This window comes from Rhipicephalus microplus, chromosome 8 (genome assembly GCF_043290135.1).
Source record: "Rhipicephalus microplus isolate Deutch F79 chromosome 8, USDA_Rmic, whole genome shotgun sequence".
Taxonomy (NCBI): domain Eukaryota; kingdom Metazoa; phylum Arthropoda; class Arachnida; order Ixodida; family Ixodidae; genus Rhipicephalus; species Rhipicephalus microplus.
This window is the reverse complement of record NC_134707.1, coordinates 82,485,912-82,508,990: the sequence shown is the minus strand read 5'-3', so window position 1 is coordinate 82,508,990 and position 23,079 is coordinate 82,485,912. Positions and strand designations below refer to the sequence as shown.

Below are 23,079 nucleotides of genomic sequence, written 5' to 3'. Positions count from 1 at the left end.
TACTCAATTTTTTTGTAAATGTAACTGTATTGCAATATGTCATTGCGTTGTCCTCTGTCATCACCCTTCTCGTGGATTGGCAGCATTACTAAACAAATAAAAATAAAATGTTAGTTCGTACAGATGGTATTTATAGAAGGACGGCAACACCACTTGTCAAAGTGTGCATTGCTGAGTCACAAGGGAGCCAGTGACCAGTGATGAAGCGGGATGGCAGGGAGGCTTAAACGGAAATACCAGTAACGACAGCAAAACATCTAAGCTTGCAGGAAAGAAGCTTGCACTAAGCGAGTTTCACTAGAAAGCTCCTTGGGCAATGAGACACCTCATGTGTCTCGTGTCGCATGAGCTGATAGGAAAGCTCTTCTGGTTACAATATTCGAGCTTTCAAGGACGTCTGGACCTGATGATCCGACTAAAAATATTATTGGAGCGTTTTAAGCTCGTCGTCACTGAAGAATACCCCCATGGTTGAGATCCAATCTTTGCCGTAATGTGGCTCGCCACTTGTCTTTTTGGTGGAGTATTCTAAAGCAGAACTATATAAACAGAAATTGCAAACACTACAAAGCACCTCTTTTGCATTCGGCCGAAGGGAATAATTATGCTGTTCCTCTTGTCTGGGATGCCACAACCTGAGCGTCACGTTTAATAACTGGCTGCTGTATTAGGATTTTGACCGTGGACAATGGAGCGGCATTTCGTAAATATGTGAAGCAGCGAGCTTGTATGTTGTGCGTAGACTGCCATTGTTTATTCATTTTGGCACGACAGTGCAGCTTGGCAGTGCATTCCGTAGTGTACCTACCATAGTTTTTCAATGTTTACAAACACAGCCTCTTGATGACATACAGCTTTGTCCACCGACGTGCCTTGACATCATCAGTGAACAACAAGAGCTTTAGGAAATAGCCCACCGATTTTCTGCAGTTTCCTTCACATAGTTGACAAAGTATATTCAAGTAAATGTTTTTTGAGCTACATAAAAATTGTAAAACATTCGTTTGTAAATTACGCACGTTTCTTTTATCATTTATGTGAAAAACGAAAGAGTTTCCTTATTCTTCAAAAGAGCTTCACAATGTGCTCTCAGTTTTGACGTTAGGAGCTGGTAATAGGACGACCGGAAGTTATTTGGGGTACAACGCTTGCAACCTTGAAACCGTCAATAGGTAAACATAGGTTATGCATGAAGTGTGTCCGGTTAAAACTAAGTACCAGACGACGTCCAGGAGGTGTGTTTTGCGTGTCGAAACGCGCACTAAGTGGCAGTTTCTTTTTTACATTGGGAAAAATTATCGAAAAGGAGGGCTGACTTCGTAAAGCAAAAGCGCTTTTGGGATACTCAATCATCACCGAAAGTCGAAGAATAAGGAGACAGAGGCGCACGGCAACAGCATGTGTAAGCGTTGCCGTGCCTGCCCAGCGAGGACTCTCCTTGAAGATTCAGAAGAAAAGTGAAGTGCGCTGAACGGCCGAGAGGGCCGAGGTGGCTGAGTCGGAACCAAGTGAAGAAGGTGGCAAGGGTGCGGGAGTGGTGGCCGGCATAGCTGCCGCATGAAGACGTCTACGGGCTCCCACCTGCACAAAGGCTTCTCGTCTGGCGTTGGTAAGGCTAGTCCTACGTCTCCGGCTTCGTGGCCGAGCTGCGGGCTGCCAAGCGCCGCAAGGTCGCTGACCTCGACTCACCCGACGCTTCGTACCCATTCTCAGAATCCAGCGGCCATGCCACCACACGAGTAAGCGTCTTTACCGCATCGCAACCGTCGCCGTCTGCGTGAGTGTGTCGATTTCTTGCCGCCAAGGCCTCCGATGCGACCTTATGTCCCTTGAACTGTCTTTTTCTTCAGAACATATACTTCTACTGACCGATCGCGCCTTTTCAACTTTGCCGATTCCTCTTAGCTCCCTTCTCGTTTGCACGCGCCGTTCTTGTATGTCCGTGATCGTTTTGCGCTTGTTGGTATATAATGAGTGTTGGTGGGATCCGGTGGACAAAGAAGGTCTTGTCTCGTCTATCTCAATGACTGTTCAGACATCAGCTTGTACAGAACCTGCACGAGAGCGCCTCCCAATAACCAGCCGCGTGAGAGTGCCACGGCCAAGACTCCGTATGAGTTTCCGGCGCGGCTATTTAGACGTTCTTGGGAAGCCTGTGCCAGGCTGGGGTCGACACCACTTTATCATCAATGAAGGAAGCCACATTCAGCCCCTGATATCGATCACGTTGGTCGTTTGCTCGTTTTTTTTAGCTATACATGGCTACTGAAAACTTCTTTTTGTCTGCCGTGTTATTCTCGACTCCCTACATTACACACTTTTTTTTTGGGAGGGGGGGGGGGGGGGGGCTAGCGCATGCAAGTAGTTGTGCGAAGTACCTACTACATTGCAATTCACCAATTGCAATTCACCATTTACAATTCACCGAGTTGCCATTCACCGAGCACTCCTCTGTAAGGCCACTGTGAACAGTAGGTGTGACAAATGTTGTGGTGAACGTGGTAATCGGCAGGCATTTAAACCATATAATCGTTATGCAATTCACATAGTGGCAGGAGTAGTGCGATCGCTTGCTTATGGCAGGCGAATTTCATCTGTTAGGGTTTCTTCTCGCGCGACATGAACTAACAAACCTGAATGTCCAGAATGATTACGCAAGCACCGAGACTGTATTACGAAATATGTTGTACAACAAAAAAACTTTTCTGACTCTCAAGTACACCAAAAAATATATTTAAATACAACAAAGAGTTATGCCTTACCGGTTTGTAATTTTGATCTGCCATCAGCGGAAAACATTTTCTGAATTCTATGCAAGCAAGTGGTACAATCTGTAAAGAGAAACGAAAATCTTCAGTCTTGTTTTGTAGCGACACAGGCTAATTCTTCCAACGTGGATAGACTGACACTCATCGCAGTGTTCGAGCAGCTCGACTGCACCAGCTTGAGCAACACCGCCCCTATAGGACAGTTTTTTAGGTTCTTCATTGAGTTGGAAAAAAATAAATAAATGTGTCAGCATCACTGCGACATTCGAGTTTGGAAGCTGCCATTCTTTACGGACTTGTGAATTCAGCCTCGTCGCCACTTACATCAATTACACCACAGCAAGCTGCTCAGCGTAATTGAAACAACCATACAATACCAGTTTTGCAATATGTCATGTGGGTGAAACCAAAGCAAGGGCAGCAATAGCATGACATGTAAATCACGATATTCATATATACACACCACTATTTTTATTTTATGACTAGTCATTTATGCTCATGATACAGTCATGTTATGCCATACCACTTTTGGTGTAGATCCAATTATCGAAGCGGCCAGGAAAGCTAAGGGTTGCAGGTGGCTAGATAAATAGATAGATAGATAGATAGATAGATAGATAGATAGATAGATAGATAGATAGATAGATAGATAGATAGATAGATAGATAGACAGATAGATAGATAGATAGATAGATAGATAGATAGATAGATAGATAGATAGATAGATAGATAGATAGATAGATAGATAGATAGATAGATAGATAGATAGATAGATAGATAGATAGATAGATAGATAGATAGATAGATAGATAGATAGATAGATAGATAGATAGATAGATAGATAGATAGATAGATAGATAGATAGATAGATAGATAGATAGATTGATAGATAGATAGATAGATAGATAGATAGATAGATAGATAGATAGATAGATAGATAGATAGATAGATAGATAGATAGATAGATAGATAGATAGATAGATAGATAGATAGATAGATAGATAGATAGATAGATAGATAGATAGATAGATAGATAGATAGATAGAAAGAAAAGTGCTTCGTCTACAAAAACAGCTTGCAATAGAGGAGCAATCGTAATTCTGACAGAACTGCAAAAAACACCAACAAGCACAAGCTCTTTATACTAGTTGGTGATTTACGCGTAAACATTGTGGATTTTGGTACCTAGCTTTTTCGTTGACTCTTCATGTGACTTTATGTCCCTCACTTTACATCATACAAAGCAACGCATGGTTACTCGCCCATACGATACCCAGAGCTCCACCCACTCATTATGATTACCTTTCCGTAGATGCTGGAATTTTATTAGATATTTGTAGCTGCAGGTCGTTTGTTGAAACCTCATTCTACTTCCTGGAAAATATTTTTTCTCCACCGTGTCATTCTTTTAAAGTTCCAAATCCCTGCGCATTAAAATATTGCCGAAAAGATCTCTCCTTGCCTGATAATTTATTCTGTAGTGTGGAGGTCATTATTGTTTGTTTGTTTTTTTTTGCGTATTGAACCAGTTGAATATTTCGGCTTGTCGTCGTAAAGTCTAGCGGTTGTAGCAATAAGTTTTGTTAAAAATGTACTGTTGTCAAGCTGGTGGCTACTTTTGCGAGTATGTATATTTCGTGTGATAGTTATTTTCTTTTTTTTTCACTTTTGTATTCAATGTTCTTCTGTGAACGTCCAGTTAGCACTAGCGTGGTTACGCCCGGCACGAGCGGGACCTCGTCAAGAGGCAAACCACCTATTTTTCTCCTGACCATGGGTAATGCAATTGTATTGTCCGAAAAATGAAGTAGAAAAAAAAATACGTTTCGCATACATGACCCATTCATCTAAGGCAGTCTAATTTACTTGCATTATTATCCTCACTCTAAGTGGGCATGAGGCTAAAATTACTTCAGCAGTTTTACGTGTGACGAAACTATCTTTCACCATTATACACATACCCTTCGAACCATGTGGGGCGGAACGGTTTTCATATAATCGATGATTTCTTTATGACACTTCCGCATGAATTCACCAAAGGCAGCTTTGGCATTGAGCAGGCGGGGCCCCAAAGCTGCATGTAATAGTGAAGAAAACAAATTATAATGGTTTCAAGTGATACGAAAAACTAAAGAAACTTTGTGATGGAGAAGAAAAAATGTGATTGCAAGGCATTTGAAATGCGCTGACGAGGTCACGAGTATAGTTACATGCAAAGTATGCGAGCGACTGCAGACTCTTCGATCAGTGAGATGGCGATCACACTGACCCATTGAAAGCGAAATGAAACGTAGACTAGTCCTTTTACTTTAGCTCCTGACGCCACAAAATAAAACGAAACTGCACAGTAAGACTGGGAAAGATGGCGGTTTGCAATGTCAAAAATATACAGGGTGTCCCAACTGTCGACCCACAAGGTTAAAAACGAAGAGGTGGGACGCGTATCCAACCTAGTGCATATGACTCCCAGTTGACTACAGCAACAACCATCTATGCTTTCAGGGTAATAATGTTTTATTAGGCACTTGTAAATACATTTACAACTTGACAAGTGCTAACCGAATAATGAAATACAAGTGTAGGTGTTCTCACGTTACAGCTATACCAGTGCTATACTTTCAACAAGGTTTCTCGATCATTTTTTGCACTTCACAAAAAAAAAGGGAGACTTCACGAAACGTGGAACTCACGTGGCAGTGGTTTGCAGGAGAATACAGGATCCACCACACGCTCTATAACAGCAAACCATAGTGCCAAGGCTATGATGCCCATGAACAAACGTCCTGCCATTTTCAGACGACTGGCATATTTCGAACTGCGCAAACAGAGAGCAATGAGGAACTTCTTTATGTTAATATGTACAATTTCGTATGACATAACTATAAACAGTACGTAACAACTTTGGCGGGACGCAACAATTCTGGGCACAAGAGACAGGCGGAAACAAATGGCACCAAACAGTAGCTATAGGGTATGGTGCTCCTGTATCACTATCAACTTCAAGTTTTTCGAACAGAAAGTTTTCGAACAGCAAGTTCAATGTTTTCGAACAGCAGGTTCGAAAACAATTCATGCGCATAACCGCCCATGGTTTGAAGCATGCTACTTATTGCACAGATTGCAGCCATACTTTACTCACACAAGCCACTTTCAACTTAATGTACTACATTGTACTGATCCACGATTTAAACTTCTCGAGGGACGTCATATAGAATAAAAGCATGCACTAAGTTACTGAAGTATGCACTATAAGGACAGTATATTGCTATTGCTAGCTCTTAAACACAAAGCCTGAGTATCCCCAAACTTTTCAGTTGCAAATCCTCGCTCTTTAGCAATCTTGTATTTATTGTTATGCACAACTGACATATTTGATGAATGAATTGCAATTACTGAAGCTTTTCGTGCAAAAAAAACGAAAATTTTATTATGAGCAACCTATTGTGTGGGACTAAAGGTCAATAGTGTTCACATGTTTTTCCGTACTCCATACCTCAGTGCGTGCAAATGGTGAAGATAAGTGCAAGCTAATACTAGAGGTGTTCCTGTATGCCCAAGACATATTTTTATTTACTGCTTGTTTTTCCACAGCTTTTATGTTGTGTTTATGTTACGTCATCGCGCTACACAGGCAAAACAGAAAGTATGCAAATTGGTGCCCCGCCGCGGTGGTCTAGTGGCTAAGGTACTCGGCTGCTGACCCGCAGGGCGCGGGTTCGAATCCCGGCTGCGGCGGCTGCATTTCGGATGGAGGCGGTAATGTTGTAGGCCCGTGTGCTCAGATTTGGGTGCACGTTAAAGAACCCCAGGTGGTCTAAATTTCCGGAGCCCTCCACTACGGCGTCTCTCATAATCATAGAGTGGTTTTGGGACGTTAAACCCCACATATCAATCAAGTATGCAAATTGGTGACAGCTGAGAAAAACTGAGCTAGGTGGGTTTTTCTTTGCGTGCTTTCGTTCTATTCTGTCTGTTCAGCTTGTGCCAATTCATGTAGTAATCATGCAATATCATCTGCGAGTGATTATCCCAAATTAGACAATAACATGCGGATGTCTTCAGGTGACATGCAATGCACAAAACTGTGGGCAAGAGTAACAGTAAATTCAGCTCCTCTGCTTCTTATATATTATAAGCAGCCTTCTCTATTGGTTCAAAATGCTTTATATCAACCTGAATGAAGAATGTTTTAGATAATTTAGAGATTGCGCGGAAACAAGCAAAGCATTGCAATATTCGATTGCGTACTATCTGCTATAGCTCAACAAAATAAAATAAAATGAAATGGGTGCGAAGAAATTGAAGCTGCGTAGGTTTTCTTGATTAGATATTGTCACGGGTTGGTGACATAGACGAAGGGAGCAGACTCGATGTTGAGATGAATGTGTCTATCTGGCTAAAGTTTTGGCCAGGGAACTGAAAGTCAGATTGAAGCAACACACGGGCACTTATAGCGGCGAACGGAGCGTCGGCTGTCGATCAACAAACAAGCGGTGAAGCGCGTTGGCATTTACACAGATGCCATCGAATATTTCAGTCTTATCACAGGGTGTCGCGAGAGCTCTGTAATAATGTCAATTGTTCGCGTCTTTCTCGCAATCTCAGTGGAACGATCTGCAATGATCGCGAACCTTTTTGAACAGCAAGGCGCTGCTTTCGCGGAGCATTCCCGACAGGCTTTGTGAGCTAAAATCGAATGAAACAGAATCGAAGATAACAAACGACCGTGACAGTATTATTGCACCTGAGTATAAACACTGGAAAAAAATTTCAAAATCCAAAAGGCCAGGATTGCGTATGAAGAAGGGAAAACAGAGTAAACTAACGAGTGACAATAACTAGTTTCTTTTCTTTTACATACAGTGGACGACGTCCTGCATGTCTATTCGGAAATGTGTTGGTGCAACAGCAGATGTACTTACGAGTGATACTCTTTACGTGCCTTTATGATATATCGGTACAGACGTATATATGAGTTTGTCCTTGTGAACTAAAGATATTATGTAAGCAATACCTTCGCAGGGCAACGATCCTACGATGTGATACAACCTGAATGCCGCTCCAGCAGAGTTTGGGCAGTAAGTAGATGATATTGTACCCGAACTTCAATCGCTCGTCGAACTGACTGTGACGAGTTGGATCCAGCCCATTTTTTTACGCTTCTCTTGAATCTTACTCGTCTCGTGCGGCGCAGTAACGCATCGGCTGTCGATTCGTTGAAGTGCATTAGTACGTTTGCACAAGCCGCGCGGGCCTTGTGAACAAACTTCGATGAACTAGAGTTACACAGTTTAATGATGAGATTGTGGCGTTAGGTACTTATGCGAATTTGCTCACACGTCTGTCTCGTGTGCAAAGTTCAAAAAACAAAAAAAAAATCACAGCATATCCACAAAGTGAATGATGATGAGTGGGGTGAAGCGGCCTTCAGCCTGTCCGTCCGTTGGTTCTTGCTTCCGTCCGTTCGCGCGACCATCCATGCGTCCATCCGTGCTTCCAACCGTCTGTCCGCGCCTCCGTTCATTCGTCTGTCCGTGCAGCCATCCGTCCGTCCATTCACGCGTCCGTCGACGCGTCTATCCATCCGTCCGTCTGCTTGTCTGTCTGTCCGACCATCCGTGCATCCGTCTGTGCGTCCATTTAGCGAACACTTCAAGTACCGCCATCTCGCATCTCGCATCCCCTGTAACACATACCCCCTCTAGAACGGGTATGTACCAAGCGTGTCACGCCGAGGGACAGGGGACATTGCTTGACCCTAAGGAGCTTCGCCCCTAAAAGCTGCACAGTACACAGAAGGCTTCGTATAATAAGGTACTTACCGGAATTTATATTTTGCATTACTTGCCAACGTTTGTGCACAATAAGGAAGTTTTAGCACTGTTCTCACTCACGCTGTCTGATAGCAAATGGACCAGCGCACGTTGTTTTACTTTAGTTTATATTCTTTGCAAAGCATTTATTGGTGACTTTAAGCCGATATCTATCTATCTATCTATCTATCTATCTATCTATCTATCTATCTATCTACCCGCCTACGTCTTAGCGCTCTCCTTGTCTAGATAACTAGTAATATACCGAAATGGACATATCAGGGAATCTGTGTGACAAACACGATTCGCTGTCATGACTTGAATAACGTAAAATGTCGCGTACGACATGAAATGTTTTTCTTTAATCACATGTGGAACATGCCAGCGTTACATGGCTAATCTTATGTGGGCATGCACCACAGTCACAGTTGACCCAGTAGCTTTCTGGTGTGATACTCACTCTAGTGTGCACGTTATGTGTCCATCACTTTTCGAAAATCTACAATTTCAAGCTCTGTCCCCCAGTTCGAAGTCTTACCTTTGCATAAATCAAGCAATAAAGAACTCCTGTCCAACTACAGACTGATATCACTTACTTCGCATACCGGTAAACTGCTTGAGCATATCATTCACAATCTTATAACTGATTACCTTGAGTCGAATAACCTACTCTCGAATATTCAACATGGTTTTCGTCGTGGTTTAAGCACATTAACACAACTGGTCGAATTTGCACATGACATTTCCAGCAGCCTTGGCATTGGCGATGAGTTGATACGTTATTCATAGACTTCTTCAAGGCTTTCAACACCATTATACACAATAAGCTGCTAAGTAAAATTGACGCTACCTTAAACAACCTTCATTTAACCAATTGGACAGTTAGCTTTCTTTATTCTCGATCTCAATATGTGTCTTTCAACTCCACTTAGTCTCCTCAACTCTAGGTGTAACTTCGGGTGTTCCACAGGGATCTGTTTTAGTACCTTTATTACTTTTAATATTTATAAATGACCTTCCAAACAATATGAAGTCAGAAGTCCGTCTTTACGCCGACGACTGCGTTTTATATCAAGTCATTTTATCTCCTGGTGATCATACCATACTTCAGGATTCCTTCACCAGCTTTTGCGCATGGTGTAGGCATTGGCAGATGCGCATTAACTTTCAGAAAACAGTAGTGGTATCATTCACTAACAGCCACTCTCCGTTGCCGCATGCGTACACTTCCGAGAACACAATTATTCCCCGCGCGCAAGAGTAGAAATACCTTGGGGTAATCTTATCACACAATTTACAATGGTCGCAGCATATTGAATACATCGCATCCAAAGCACTGAAAGAATTAGGTTACTTGCGTCGTACGTCATAAAAATCTCCGAAATACATCAAGTTACTGCTGTATCAAACCCCTATATACGCCCTATACTGGAGCATGCTTCATGTGTCTGGACCCCGTATAAAACATGTGATGTCAACAAAGTTGAATATGTACAAAGGAAGACGGTTTGCTTCATTCGCCATCGCTACGATCAACATTGATTTATCAGAACCCAGCAACTCGATGCTGGTTCTTACAGAAGATGAAAGATGCTTTTGGTGGGAACAGGGGGTCACAAGTTCCAGAGTTTATCGTGGGCTTTTTCATCACATTTTTGCGTGGGATTCCAGATACGCTGCGTCCAGGCATGTATCAACAACTTCAACTATTAAAGGGTTAAATAAAGATCATGGGCGCTAATCGTCGTTAGGGAGACGTGTCATTAGGAGTCTAGGTGAGTGGATTCACGTCAAATGCTGCCGTCGAATTCACTACACAGTAAGCACTACTTCTGTGAACACATTTTTGAGTGTCGTTTTATACCGATTCCTATGAAAGAGTAATGAGTCATGTTTTTTTTTTTCTGTCTCGCACTCTATCTCGGTGGCAGAATTATAGATGTCACCAATATTAGTCTCTGTGGAAAACAAAACGTAGTGGTGCTCGCCTGCCATGGCTATGACTTTGCCCCAAAACTTATATTTCAAAAGCGATGCGGCTCAGCATTCCAGCGGCTGTCGCTATGGGAAATCGATGCGAGTTTACGGAGCAGGCCTGTATGACGGCGTGCAAAGGCTGAACTGCTTAGCGAAGCTATTGGATGACAGCGACCGTCGTCTTCTAGTTGGTAAAATGCACACGGAGTGGCGAATTCAACCCTTAACTGAGTTTTGTTAGCTGCTTATTATCAAAACATAAAAACTAATTATGTTATTTCACTAACCTTCCAGCCGGTATTCCTGCGACTTACCACCATGCCACACGGAGACGCTATTTAATTGCCATGCATTGTAATGATACATTCATACTTATGTTGTTCTTGTTGTTTCCCTGTGCAAATGGCTCGTACCCAAAGAAGGGGATTGGCCGATTATAAGGTGAATTTGCCCTAAACTTTCAGCTTGCGTATTGCTACTCATAATAACAACTTCATCTTCACCAGTTTTCTAATCTTTCGTTCTGTAATAAAACTTTTACAGTGTTAATGATTCACTTATTACTGCGTTTAGTTTGTTTACACTTGGCTCTTTGTACTTCCTGCTATTACTCATTCCTTATGAGAGGTCCCCTGCACACCTTGTGGACTACGGGACCTCCCTCTGTAAGTGCGTAATCCTTGATTGTAGCGCTATTATTTTGCAACATAAACAAGTCGGAACTATTGCTACCCAGCACCTCCCCCTGTCCCCAAATATCTTGCGTATATATCTTACGTAGAATGAGACGGGACGTGATTATTTTCGAGCGTATTTTCGAACATGATTGTGAGGTGATTATTTGTGAACTGGTTGATCAAGATCGAGCACATACCCACAAACGCACAGGTCACAACTCTTTTTCTTCTTCTATGCGCAGGATGTGTGACCCGTAATGTGCCAGCTATGTAGCACTATAAAGCCGTTTCTGATAGTGGAAGCGGCCAGCCAGAACTATAAAAGCGCTTACCAACTAACTCAAGTTACAATCCCAGCAAGACGCGCAATGCCGTGTAAAACAAAGTTGCCCTGTTGGAGCTCACGTGTTTGCAAAACCTGCTGTTTCGGAAAACATTCGCAGGATTCTGTATTTTTCATAGGTTACCAATGACACTTCTTTGCACTATATATCAAAAGAGACAGTCAACCAGTGTCCAGTGGGTGCAACTGTACATTACGGACAATATTTAAGCAGCCTCTTGAAAACGTGCTGTATGCGTACGCGAGAAAAATGTACACAATATCCAGAACTAAAATGCATGGTCCTTAGTGGCCTTCAAGTATCGTATACGGTAAGCGCCTCGCCAGTACCGCTGGGCATCTCGATATATCTTAAAACCTACTTCCGACGTTTTTAAGGTTTTAAATATTCGAAAGCCCCAAGATTCTCCAGTGGTACTATTATAGGAAAAAGCTTTTGCAAGCTCTATAGTTGAATAATATATAGTGTTTCTACAACCTAAGGCCTCCTCCACGTCACGTGCACGTGAGTACAGATTCTAATCATTAGTACCGTAGAGCGACAAAAGGGGTCCATTACTCAAAGTTGGCGTGTAAGGATACACTGGCAGGTAGCGTCCGTAGAAATGAATGCAGATATTTTAATCGTCCCGGTAAATGACAAAAGACACGCATGACATGACAAATGACAAAAGACTAGCACTGTCTCGCAACCCATGCATGTTTCCCGATGAAAAAATGCAGAAACTTTGCGCTAAATCACACACAGCTTGTTGCAGCGAAGCATAGGCTCATCGCTGGTCGTGGAACTGCATTTTCGCGATAGCCCTAAAAAGCTCGTTTATTATAAATGTCGGCGTCGTCGTCGGTGTAGGCGTCGTTGGTTGTGAGCAAAAAATCGTCATCCTGTCCATGACCGACACGTCAAGCAAGCTGCAAATAAAATAAATGATAAACTTCTCATCCAAGTGAGGATTGAACCTAGGCCACCAGCGTGGCAAACTGGTGCTTAACTACTTCCGTGACATTATATTCTAATGTTCAGGCCATGTATACTAAATTTTCATTGAGGCTCATTGTCACATGAAAAGAGAAGAGGTGTGTATTCTAAAAAGAAACGCTTTCGCTGCAGGCGATGTCCACATTCTACGTACACGAAATAATACATAATGGCCAGACAAAAGCGGATAGACCACTCAATAAACAGATTCAGGTAAAATGGTATTCACAACTGCAGTATATAGTTAGCGCTGTTCTGCCAATATTATAAAAATACCTTAAAATAAATATGACTTTTCGAAATTGGCAATATCAACAATTTTGTTCACGAAATTGCCTCAAGTGTGATTCGCGACACGTGTTGTGCAATAAAAAAATAAAAGTGGTAACAAAACTATCTCAAAAGGCAGCTAAAAGAAAGGGGTGGCACACGTTCTTAAGGTAGAACCAATCGCGACACCAGCTGTGGCACAAACAAATGCACGAGGCTTAGGCCACTCGTTTCAAGCGCAAGAATAACGTCTCTTTTTGTGGGATCCCTCGCAGGTTGCGCGATCGAATCCTGACTGCGGCGGCTACATTTTCGATGGCGGCGAAAATGTTGTAGGCCCGTGCGCTCAGATTTTGGTGCACAATAAAGAACCCCTGGTGGTCGAAATTTCCGGAGCCCTCCACCACGGCGTCTCTCATATACATATGGCGGTTTTGTGACGTCAAACACCGCACATCAATCAATCGATCTCGAGAGATCACATTTTGATCACCAAATAAAACAACCAAATACCCTATGAAACGCTTGAATGTACACTCGAGAGCGGTGCAACACCTGCAGAACACAAATAAACTTTGGTGCAAAGAATATATTGCACGCTTTCACTTTTACAATAATAGAAAATGCCTCGTCCGTGCCATGCTGCCACCTTTCGACATACAGTAGCTATGGAGGAGGTCTAATGTGGGCCTCTCTTGCAAGAGTGACCGAAAGGCACACCAAGATACCATGTAGGAGTCTCGCATTCCAACGTATACATTTGAAGAGATCGAGGGAGTGTGGGCCCACATGCTCAGCCAGAATCATCTGATTTTATGTATCTTGAAGTTCTAGAATGTCGTCGACAAAAGACATTGCTCCTCAAGATGACTTAAGAACTGCTGAAGTTTGTGAAAAAAAACGGACCTGGACAAGCGGCTGTAATAGCGATGTTGCGTTTCCACGGCATATTGAGGGGCCCTACTTGCTAGGTGCCTGTGCACATGTTGTGTGATGTGCTATATTTCTGTATCTCTCCTGTCTATTCTCTCCCTCTTTCAAGCTTCCTCATCCCTTTGCCACGTGTAGGGTAGCGAACCGGTCATCCTCGACTGGTTGACCCACCTACCTTTATATTCTACATCATTCGCTTTCTCTGCTTTTATCAAATGTTACGCTGGCGCCAGTAATTTGACAAAATCAAATTAGTGCTTACTGTTTCTTGAACACTGGGGTTTATCGACGCAGAACAAGGCAATGACATTGGCATAAGCTGGTACTTCAACTTCCTAAGCTTCATTTTGGTATGCCTGTATGCGAGAATTTAAAAGCAAACTTTTAAACATGGTGCTTCCAAGTATATCGCAAAGAGCAGGCATCCCTGACGCACAGATGAATTCAACTTTATTATATTGGAAAGTGAGCGACTGGCAATTAGACTTGTTGTACACTTTTTTATAGCATAGTGAAATGCCATTGTACCGCACATCATCCAACTGCAGGTGTTTTGGGAGCCGGAACAGAAAAGTGGGCTGAACTTTATCGAACACCTTAGCGAGGTCTATTTAAAGAAGGGCCGCTTGGTCCATACCATCGACACACTCAAGGGCTGAACATGCTATGTGGAAATTTGCCTGTATAGAGCGACCTCAAACTCCACAACTTTGGTGGTCACCTAAACATTCAGTGATGACTGTCTGTAGCCGATTTTTCAGCAATTTAAAACATATTTCGCAATGAACGCTACATAATTATATAGCTATATATCTGATAACGATGTTTAATGTTTCAGGATCATACCTATTTGGTATTAATGTTGTATCACCGTGAGAGAAATAAGAAGAAAGCTCACCACCCAACAAGCTTCTTTGAGAAGACCCTTAAGGAAAGACATCAGATCTTCCTGAAATTCGATGCAAAACTCCTCACTAAGGCAATGCGGGCCAGGAGTTTTCTTTTTCGGCAACGTTGTTATTGCATACCCAATTTTTCCCCGACGATGGGCCCATCAACATTTAGTCGGTCATCTACTTGTAAGTGGGGCACAAGGGCAATAAAGTGGCCAGCTTCTTCTTCATAACTCTCCTGAAGCTCCACCGTGGTAAACAAACGTTCGTAATATTCTTCAAACGCGGCTGTTATTTCACTTGTGTCTGTACAAATGGAACTACTTAATTCAATTTGCAGTGTCTGCAAAGTGCATATCACTTTTGATCGCCAAGTTATTTTTTTTTTTGGTTTCTCCTTAGTAAAGGAGTGACAGGGCAACAAATCACGTCGCCCCCCTCCCCGATATACATCTGTATTGTGTTTTCGTATTTGTGGTCGAACACCAATTATTGCATCAACGTATAATCCCGTCTCATGGCTTTCAAAACTATAACGCGTAAGAAGTAAATTATAAAGATAGCGTTTTTCAGTGTTTTTAGGTATTTTGCATGAAATACTAATCGCCTGGTGCCTACTTTTTTCTTTGAACCTTTCGCCCTTAGCGAAAGTTGGCAGCTGCTGACATTCTGTTAGCTCTTGTACCAATTTTTTTATTATTTTTACAGAACGATCCTCGTGTGAAAGCTGTAGGTTAAGCTTTCATAGTCAATACTTTAGAGCGACATTGCGAAATTTTTGAGGACCCCGTGAAACGGTTGTCAAAAATATGGGCTTTGCAACATAGTTACCAATGTGATACATACAGGCTTATAGATACATACACGCTGTCTATCTGAGTTGAAACTGCTCTAAAAAATACGCTATATGAATGTAATGCAGTGCAAGAAATATACATTACGCATTATATATTGTGCGGCGGAAGCGTAGAATCGCGCATGCCGTCAACTGAAGGGAATTGAGCAACAATTGTGTGTTATGAAGGCCCACCAGGCCATTACAAAGCACCGCTCATATTTTTATGGTTTGTGGTCGATAGAAATGTCAATGTGCCTTGTTTTCCTTGTTCGTGTCTTCGACAGATCTGCGTTTCTATTTGTTCGTCATGAGGAGCACGGGTACGCCAACCATGGCGCCAAGCCTACAGCAAGGCCCCAGAAGCCGTTCCCGATTTCGAAGCTGCTCAAGATCCAGACGCCGCTCCCTATATACCTAGGGAGAAAAGCCGCTTCAAGTCGAGAGGAATGCCGGAGAGCTCAGAAATCGGAGCACCAGGTACCAAACCGGCAAATGGGACCACTTGTTTCAAAAAAGTAACAGGTACGGTGGGAATCGTCGGGGGCACTGGCCCGCGACCGGTGACAGACAGCAATAATGCCAGAAAATAACAATTAATTCGGGAGTTACTGAGCCCTTTGCGGAAGGCTTGCTGGTGAGTAGAAATGAGCTCTGATGCATTCCGAAATACATTTAATGCTCGTTCGGTGCAGCTAGTTACAGTCTAGCATTGCTTGTGGTGTTCTGTACGCCAAACGCGTGCTTGTTCGCCACCGACTTTGTGAGTGGACTCGGTGCTGGTGGTCGCTCCACCGTCCGTCGCGGCGCTACAGCCAGACATCGCCGGCCATGAGCCTACGACCGCACTGCACGACATCGGGGAGCAGATATCCTGTCTCGCCGATGTCGTCGAAGCGACGCAGGCCCACAGCGCTTCCGAGGAGCGCCAGTGTCTGGCAGCGCAGCAAAAAATCTGCTGGTATCACAGAAATCATGGCAATGCTGCTCGCAAATGCATTCCTCTTTGCGGCTGCGGCGGCTGCATTTTCGATGGAGGAGAAAATGCTGTAGGCCCGAGCGCCCAGATTGGGCGCATGTTAAAGAACCGCAGGCGGTAGGAATTTCCAGAGCCCTCCACCGCGTTGTCTCTCATAATCATATGGTGGTTTTGGGACGTTAAACCCATCACATCAAATGATCGATTCCTCTTTGTGACTATGCGTGAAACGGGAGCGGCCGGCCCTGAGGACGACCAGCATCCTAGACACCAGTGAACGTCACCCATCAGCGTTTTTCCTCACCGACCAAGACAGTGGTCTTGGATTCCTCGTGGACACCGACGTGGAGGTTATCTTGTGGCCGGTTGAGTCCACTAATCGTGTCCCCAGTGCATCGCCCCTTCAAAACCATCGCCGCCTACGGACATCGCTCGCTGCCACTATATTCAGGCTTGAACAGAACGTTTCGGTGGATTTTCATCGTGGCAGCAGTGAAACTCGCCATTTTGGGTGCGGACTTTCTTCGGCATTTGGGCCTTCTCGTCGACGTGCGCAACTGCCGCCTTGACGATCCCGTGTCACAGCTGGCAACTGTGCAAGGCAACCCCTCACAGCACCCTCCGCTGAGCCCCACTCTGCTTCGCCCGTCCGGTACAGAACGTTTTACTCACATTCTGCAAGATTTTCCCAATTTAACGAGGCAGCTACGAGCCAGCGCGGCGGCGAAGCACGAGGTACGCCATTATATCGCCACCAGCGGCCCACCGGTGCAAGCGCGGTCTCTCCGCTTGGCCCCAGAGAAGTTGAAGGTCACACGACAGGAATTTGAACACGTGTTGGAGCAAGGGATCGTCAGACCCTCGTCGAACACCTGGGCATCTCCAATTCACGTGGTGTCAAAGTCAACGCCGGGAGACTGGCGACCATGCGGGGACTACAGGGCACTGAACAAGGTAATGACTCCAGACAGATACCCGGTACCACACATACGCCAGGCCTCGCCGACAGACAATATTGCGCCTAGCGTCCGACCACGGCCGCCTGGATTGCGCGCCCGATCCAGGCGGCCGCGGTCAGACTATAGAGTGCTCGCATTTTGCTAGCGTAGCGTCGCTGCGCCCAGCGTGCGCGCGCGTCAACGTTACGTGCGCTCGCCGCCGTTTCGCCAGCTTAACATACACAAAGTTTGGTATTACGGCCCGTGAATAGACGGCGAAGATATGTGACACGTCCAAACATAATAATCACGATATTCGTGTCATGTAAAACATGACTACATGCTACGCTCATAGCGTGCTCACGGCCGTTTCGCGAGCTACACATTTACCAAATTTGCAGGTGACATGAATAGATGACGAAGGTAAACGAAACGTACAAACGTGATAACCATAACATGAAAGTCTCGTACGGCATAATTTACCTCCGCTTTGTAATGTCGTGCTGATTTTAAAGTGACATATCAACCTTCTTCATTCGTGCTTAGCATATCAGCGATTCACAATGTATACGTGAGAAATGCCAATTTTTTAGTTCTCACCGACCACAAGCCGTTTACTTATGCATTGCGCTCACTAAGCTCCGATGGTGGAACGCACACAGCACGTGAACGACGCCAAATGTATATATCAGAGCTCACGGAGGATATCCACCACGTCAAAGGCGGTGACAACGAGGTGGTGGACGCCCTCAGATGGAATCCTGTCAATGCCGTCAAGCCCACACTACAGGTTGATTTTTTTCCGCTTTGGCAGCCGCTCAACGTGAAGGTGACGAACTGAAACACCTGTTGATCATGACCACTGCCCTGAATCTTGAGTGGATACTACTTTCCGGATCCGAGAACAGGATTTGCTGCTACACAAGCGTCAGCATACACCTCACCCGTTCATGCCCATGAGCCTCCATCGCCAGGTGTTCGAGTCCTTGCACAGACTGTCTTATCCGGAGATTAGAGCCATCCAAAGACTGGTGACGGCAAGATTTGTCTGGTAGGGCGTAGTCGGGACGTTCGACGCTGGACATGTGAGTGTGTAGCTTGCCAGCGCTGTAAGATGCAACGCCATACCTTGACAGCACTGGGAATACTCCCACTCCGGATTATCGTTTTGATCATGTTTACCTGGACATTGTCTGCCCACTGCCACCCGGCCAGGGAAAGGCTTACACGCTAACCTGTGTCGACAGGCTCACCCACTGGGCAGAGACCATCCCTATCGTGGACACTGCCGAGATGTTTTCGAGTGCTTTCTTTCGCCACTGGACAACCCGTTTCAAGGTGCCCTCCACGAGAACAACAGACCGCGGCCGACAATTCGAATCAGCCCTTTTCACCGCCATCAGCTCATGGGCACCTCATGTATATGCACGACTGCCTAACACCCCAAGCAATGTCATGGTGGAACACTTTCACCGTCATCTGAAAGCTGCGTTCACGGAAACCGAGAAACGCAACTGTGTGTATGCCCTCCCACTCGTTCTTTTGGGTATAAGGTCCACTTTGAAAGAAGACATTGGCTGCAGCGCAGCTGAGCTGGTCTACGGCACGACACTCAGGTTGCCTGGAGAGTTTTTTTGCGCGTGGCCTAGAGGAGGCCTCCATAGCTTGCAGCGACTATGCATTTCACCTACGAAACGCCATGCGCAAACTGCGCGTGGTACTTCCACGGCCCCGAGGGTCGCGTGTGGTGCACGTCAACGCACAGCTCACATCATGCCCACATGTGTATGTACGACACGACGCCGTACGGTAGCCTCTTCAACCACCCTATGATGGGCTCTTTCAAGTTTTCTGCCGTGGCAACAAACAATTCACAATCAAGAGTAGCGGCCGTGAAGAGTTTGTGTCGTTGAAGCACGTCAAGCTACAACACATGGACCGTGACGATGCCGTGTTGCCTCCGCTAGGTGAATCATCGCCAGGACATCCACCTCTAATGCCAGCCCAAGTCCACAAGGTTCACTCCCGGCTGACGCACAGCGGGCGGCTATCAAGAGCACCCACTCTCCTGGACCTGCAACTCCATTCGACCAATCACTATGGTGGGCAGGAGAGGGGCTCCTGTGGTGGAAGCCAGCGCCGTTCCCCGCTGCTCTCCGGAACCTTTAGAGAACCCGAATAAAAGAAGTTGATATATGGGATCCACGCGGTGTGGTTGTGTCTGCATCTCGCGCGCGTACACGCTTCTCAACAATAGCGTGTAGGATCCAGGTATTTGATTTTGCTCAGCCATGTGCAGCAGCGGCACAATTCAATTGGCGGCATCTCCACCAGAACGTATATATGTCCTAGCTGCTTTTAGGTAACACTCTAGTTTTAACGCTAGCAACTAAAGCATGGCTTCTGGAAAAGGAAACGCGTTCCACGTTTTTTTCGTCAGTTTCGACCATCTTTCCGTTCTCACCAGCCATTGACGTAGTCACGGGGTGGGAAATTTTTAATCTTCTATGCGCATGTATATATATATATATATATATATATATATATATATATATATATATATATATATATATATATATATATATATATATATATATATATATATATATATATATACGCACACATAAAACACACGCACGAAGATAAATAAGGTATAAAGGTTAGTGGAACGTATATGACGCCTTCCTCTCTTCCCCCACCTTGAAGGAAAATTCTGGGAAGCCCTAACAATGGTCCGGGGTGACCATGTATTATTGTAATGCTAACGCCCAAACCTTCTCGCATTCCCACAAAGTTTGATCAACGAGTGGAAATCAAGCCGCAGCCACTCCACGACGACGCCACATGCACGTGCGCAGCAAGTGCACACGCGGGTCCACGAAGCAAACAGCATCCGTCATACCACGGCTCCCGTTTCATCGATGCACCGAACCGCATAGCGCGTCTCGCATTGCCCGCCTCGCACCTGCTCGACGCTCGACGGTCCATTCTTTCGCCTTTCTTCTTGTACCATAGCGCTTGCGCCGTCTAAGGACTCGTGCGCCGCACAACTTTCCTACGACCGAGATTTAGAGGCAGTTTAGTCTCCGGAATGCTGTAAGTTGGCGTGCAAGGATCCAGGAGAGATTTCACTACTACCTCAAAGATGGAGCATCATCACACGACTGAACTGGATACTCAGGTAGGTGAACGTGTCAGTTCAATGAGCCACAGAAGCTTTGCACACAACTTAGTTATTCTTTTAAATGCGAAGCATTTCTTAGCGAACTTCGGCGACATTGAAGGTATCTATCTATCTATCTATCTATCTATCTATCTATCTATCTATCTATCTATCTATCTATCTATCTATTTATCTATCTATCTGTCTATCTATCTATCTATCTATCTATCTATCTATCTGTCTATCTATCTATCTATCTATCTATCTATCTATCTATCTATCTATCTATCTAGCCGCTTGTGGTTGGATGCTCTCGTGGTCGCCCCCTTAACTTTGTGTGAACCAAAATTAGCATGAGAGGGTAAGATGGTTTTATATGACGCGCTGGTCAAGACATGAATAATGTCACAATCCCGTCGCGTACGTCGTCAAACTCTTCCCGCCTGACAGTGGCACATACTCACGGGTGAATATGTGCCGCTGATATGCTGGTATGTGCCAGAGATTATTGATAGTATCTACCCAGGAACGACGAGAACAAACATAAGCAATTTTAACGCGCAAGCGTTAAGAAATACCCGACATCGGTAGCGTGGACCCGACGAATGCAAAGAATAAATATCAGAGTCCCAGCTCGAATTGAACCCAATCATTTTGCGTGGCATTGAAGCATTTTATCACAGAGCTACGCCAGATCTCGGAACTACTTTTCAAATAGATGCCATTCTTCGAGAAACGTCAATAGTTGTTGCAGTGCTGCCTACCCAATTTGATAAAAATTACATATGTACTGTACTCCTTTGATACAGCCGTCATGTCGGGTTAACGTCAATTGTGGTTAGTTCCCATGCGCTGGAGCTGATTTATGTAGCAGTGTCCAGGGCCAGCATCTTCGCGAGCATCAGCGCTTCGTGTCAGCTCCTGGTGTTGCTAATAGGCATGTTCCAGTTGAAATCGTTGCGCAAGTGCAAACAACTGTTTATATAAACACCTACAACTCTCCAACATATGTCTGTGCGTGCAACATTTGTGCATATATTTAGCGTCATTTCATGACATGCCACTCAATAAAAAAATTCAACACGGTCACCTTCCCTCATCAGGCTTCGCATAACGTTGATTCCCGGGTACGTGGAATCTGCCTAATTTCCTTTTTCGACGACCACTGGTTGTAGACGACGTGTTTCAAACACAGTGTCCCCGGCCCGCACATGACTGTTTTGCCACACTTTTTCTTCATATAATCAGCATTGGGTCATCAATTACGGAATTGGTTTCAAGCATTTTTTATTTGCTTATTTTTATATTTTTGTGAGCCGCCCTATATGTGCTGTGTGCTAAAACATAACCGTATAACTTGAAATATGAACACGCTACTTAAACAGGGACTCACGAAGACAAGGGCGAGCGCTTGTCCTTGTCCTCCTGAGTCCCCGTTTAAGTCTCACTCTAGTATTTAAAGCATCGCGACCCACCAACTATCCCATCGGCCATTCTAACTGTCGAACAAAAACCCTGTTATTTCAGAATCTGCGTCCAGATTCGAAGGACCCTGGTGATTCATATGCTCCTCGAATAAAACTCATAACGTCAAACCTTTTTTTTTTTTTACAAAGTACCTGCATAAGAGATATGGGAAAGTCTTACATTTCAAATGTCACCGTATAAGCTGAAACATTGCTCATTCTGCTTCCCTGATCCGGTCCTGGCGAGAGACTGCGGCCTTTTTGTGATCGCAACTGCGTGAAGTTAAGAGGCCGAGGTACGTGAATTTGAAACTTCAGGTTTAGATAAAAAAGGCACGTGGCCACGTCCGGATGAGTGTTGTGAGTATGTGGCTGCCCTCCTCCCCACCTAGAAATTTGTGTATTTTCTACGCTCACACCTTCATTATCACACTCAGGGCAGCGACAAATCGAGACCTCACCCTTTTTTTTTCTTCTTTCAGTTACTGTCGTCCACCCCCTATCACCGGTTAGAAAAAAAAAACGAATGGTATCTCTTTGAGTACAAATAATGGTGTTTGTGCTCTGGCGGGGTTCCTCCGATAATACCAACTACACTAAAAACGAGAGAGACCAGGTACCCCTCCCCACTCTCGGTGTTGCTTCAAGAAACCCCCCCCCCCCTTCCCTCAGCTGAAATGAGTGGCTGGAGCCACCCCAGACTCGGGGTCCGCGTATCCGTGTAAACGAACTTAAGGATTCCCCGCCAACTTTGTATACGTGATTACACCCCATTGATTAATCTTGCCGGTCATGACACATCAGTGAAAAACCTCCTCCCTTCCATGGATGTAACATGGTGCTAAAAATTTTGAGAGTGTTTTTAAGCAGACATACGCCGAAAGACAACACTGGGTTGCTTATGTGTCGGTAAATATTATTGTACAGTAGTCAGCAAGCATAATTCGAACGCTACGCAGCGCTTCCTGCACTGGTTTGACTGATGCCAGCCGCGAAGCACCGAGCGCTGTTGCCGAGATGATAGGTTTTTGAATAACGTACGCTA

The 23,079-nt window shown here is 44.6% G+C and overlaps 1 protein-coding gene across 1 annotated transcript in view; it reads right to left on the bottom strand.

Moving 5' to 3' along the window:
• The window catches only part of LOC142769202 (uncharacterized), a 35,841-nt gene extending 27,965 nt beyond the window's left edge, over positions 1-7,876 (bottom strand). The window contains exons 1-4 of the mRNA XM_075872225.1: positions 7,783-7,876; positions 5,459-5,583; positions 4,730-4,842; positions 2,763-2,831 (exon numbers count right to left, since the gene is read on the bottom strand). Coding sequence (XP_075728340.1) covers positions 2,763-2,831; positions 4,730-4,842; positions 5,459-5,558 — 282 coding nt within the window. The 5' untranslated portion in view covers positions 5,559-5,583; positions 7,783-7,876. The remainder of the gene's footprint in view (positions 1-2,762; positions 2,832-4,729; positions 4,843-5,458; positions 5,584-7,782) is intronic.
• Between the last annotated feature and the right edge of the window lie 15,203 nt (positions 7,877-23,079).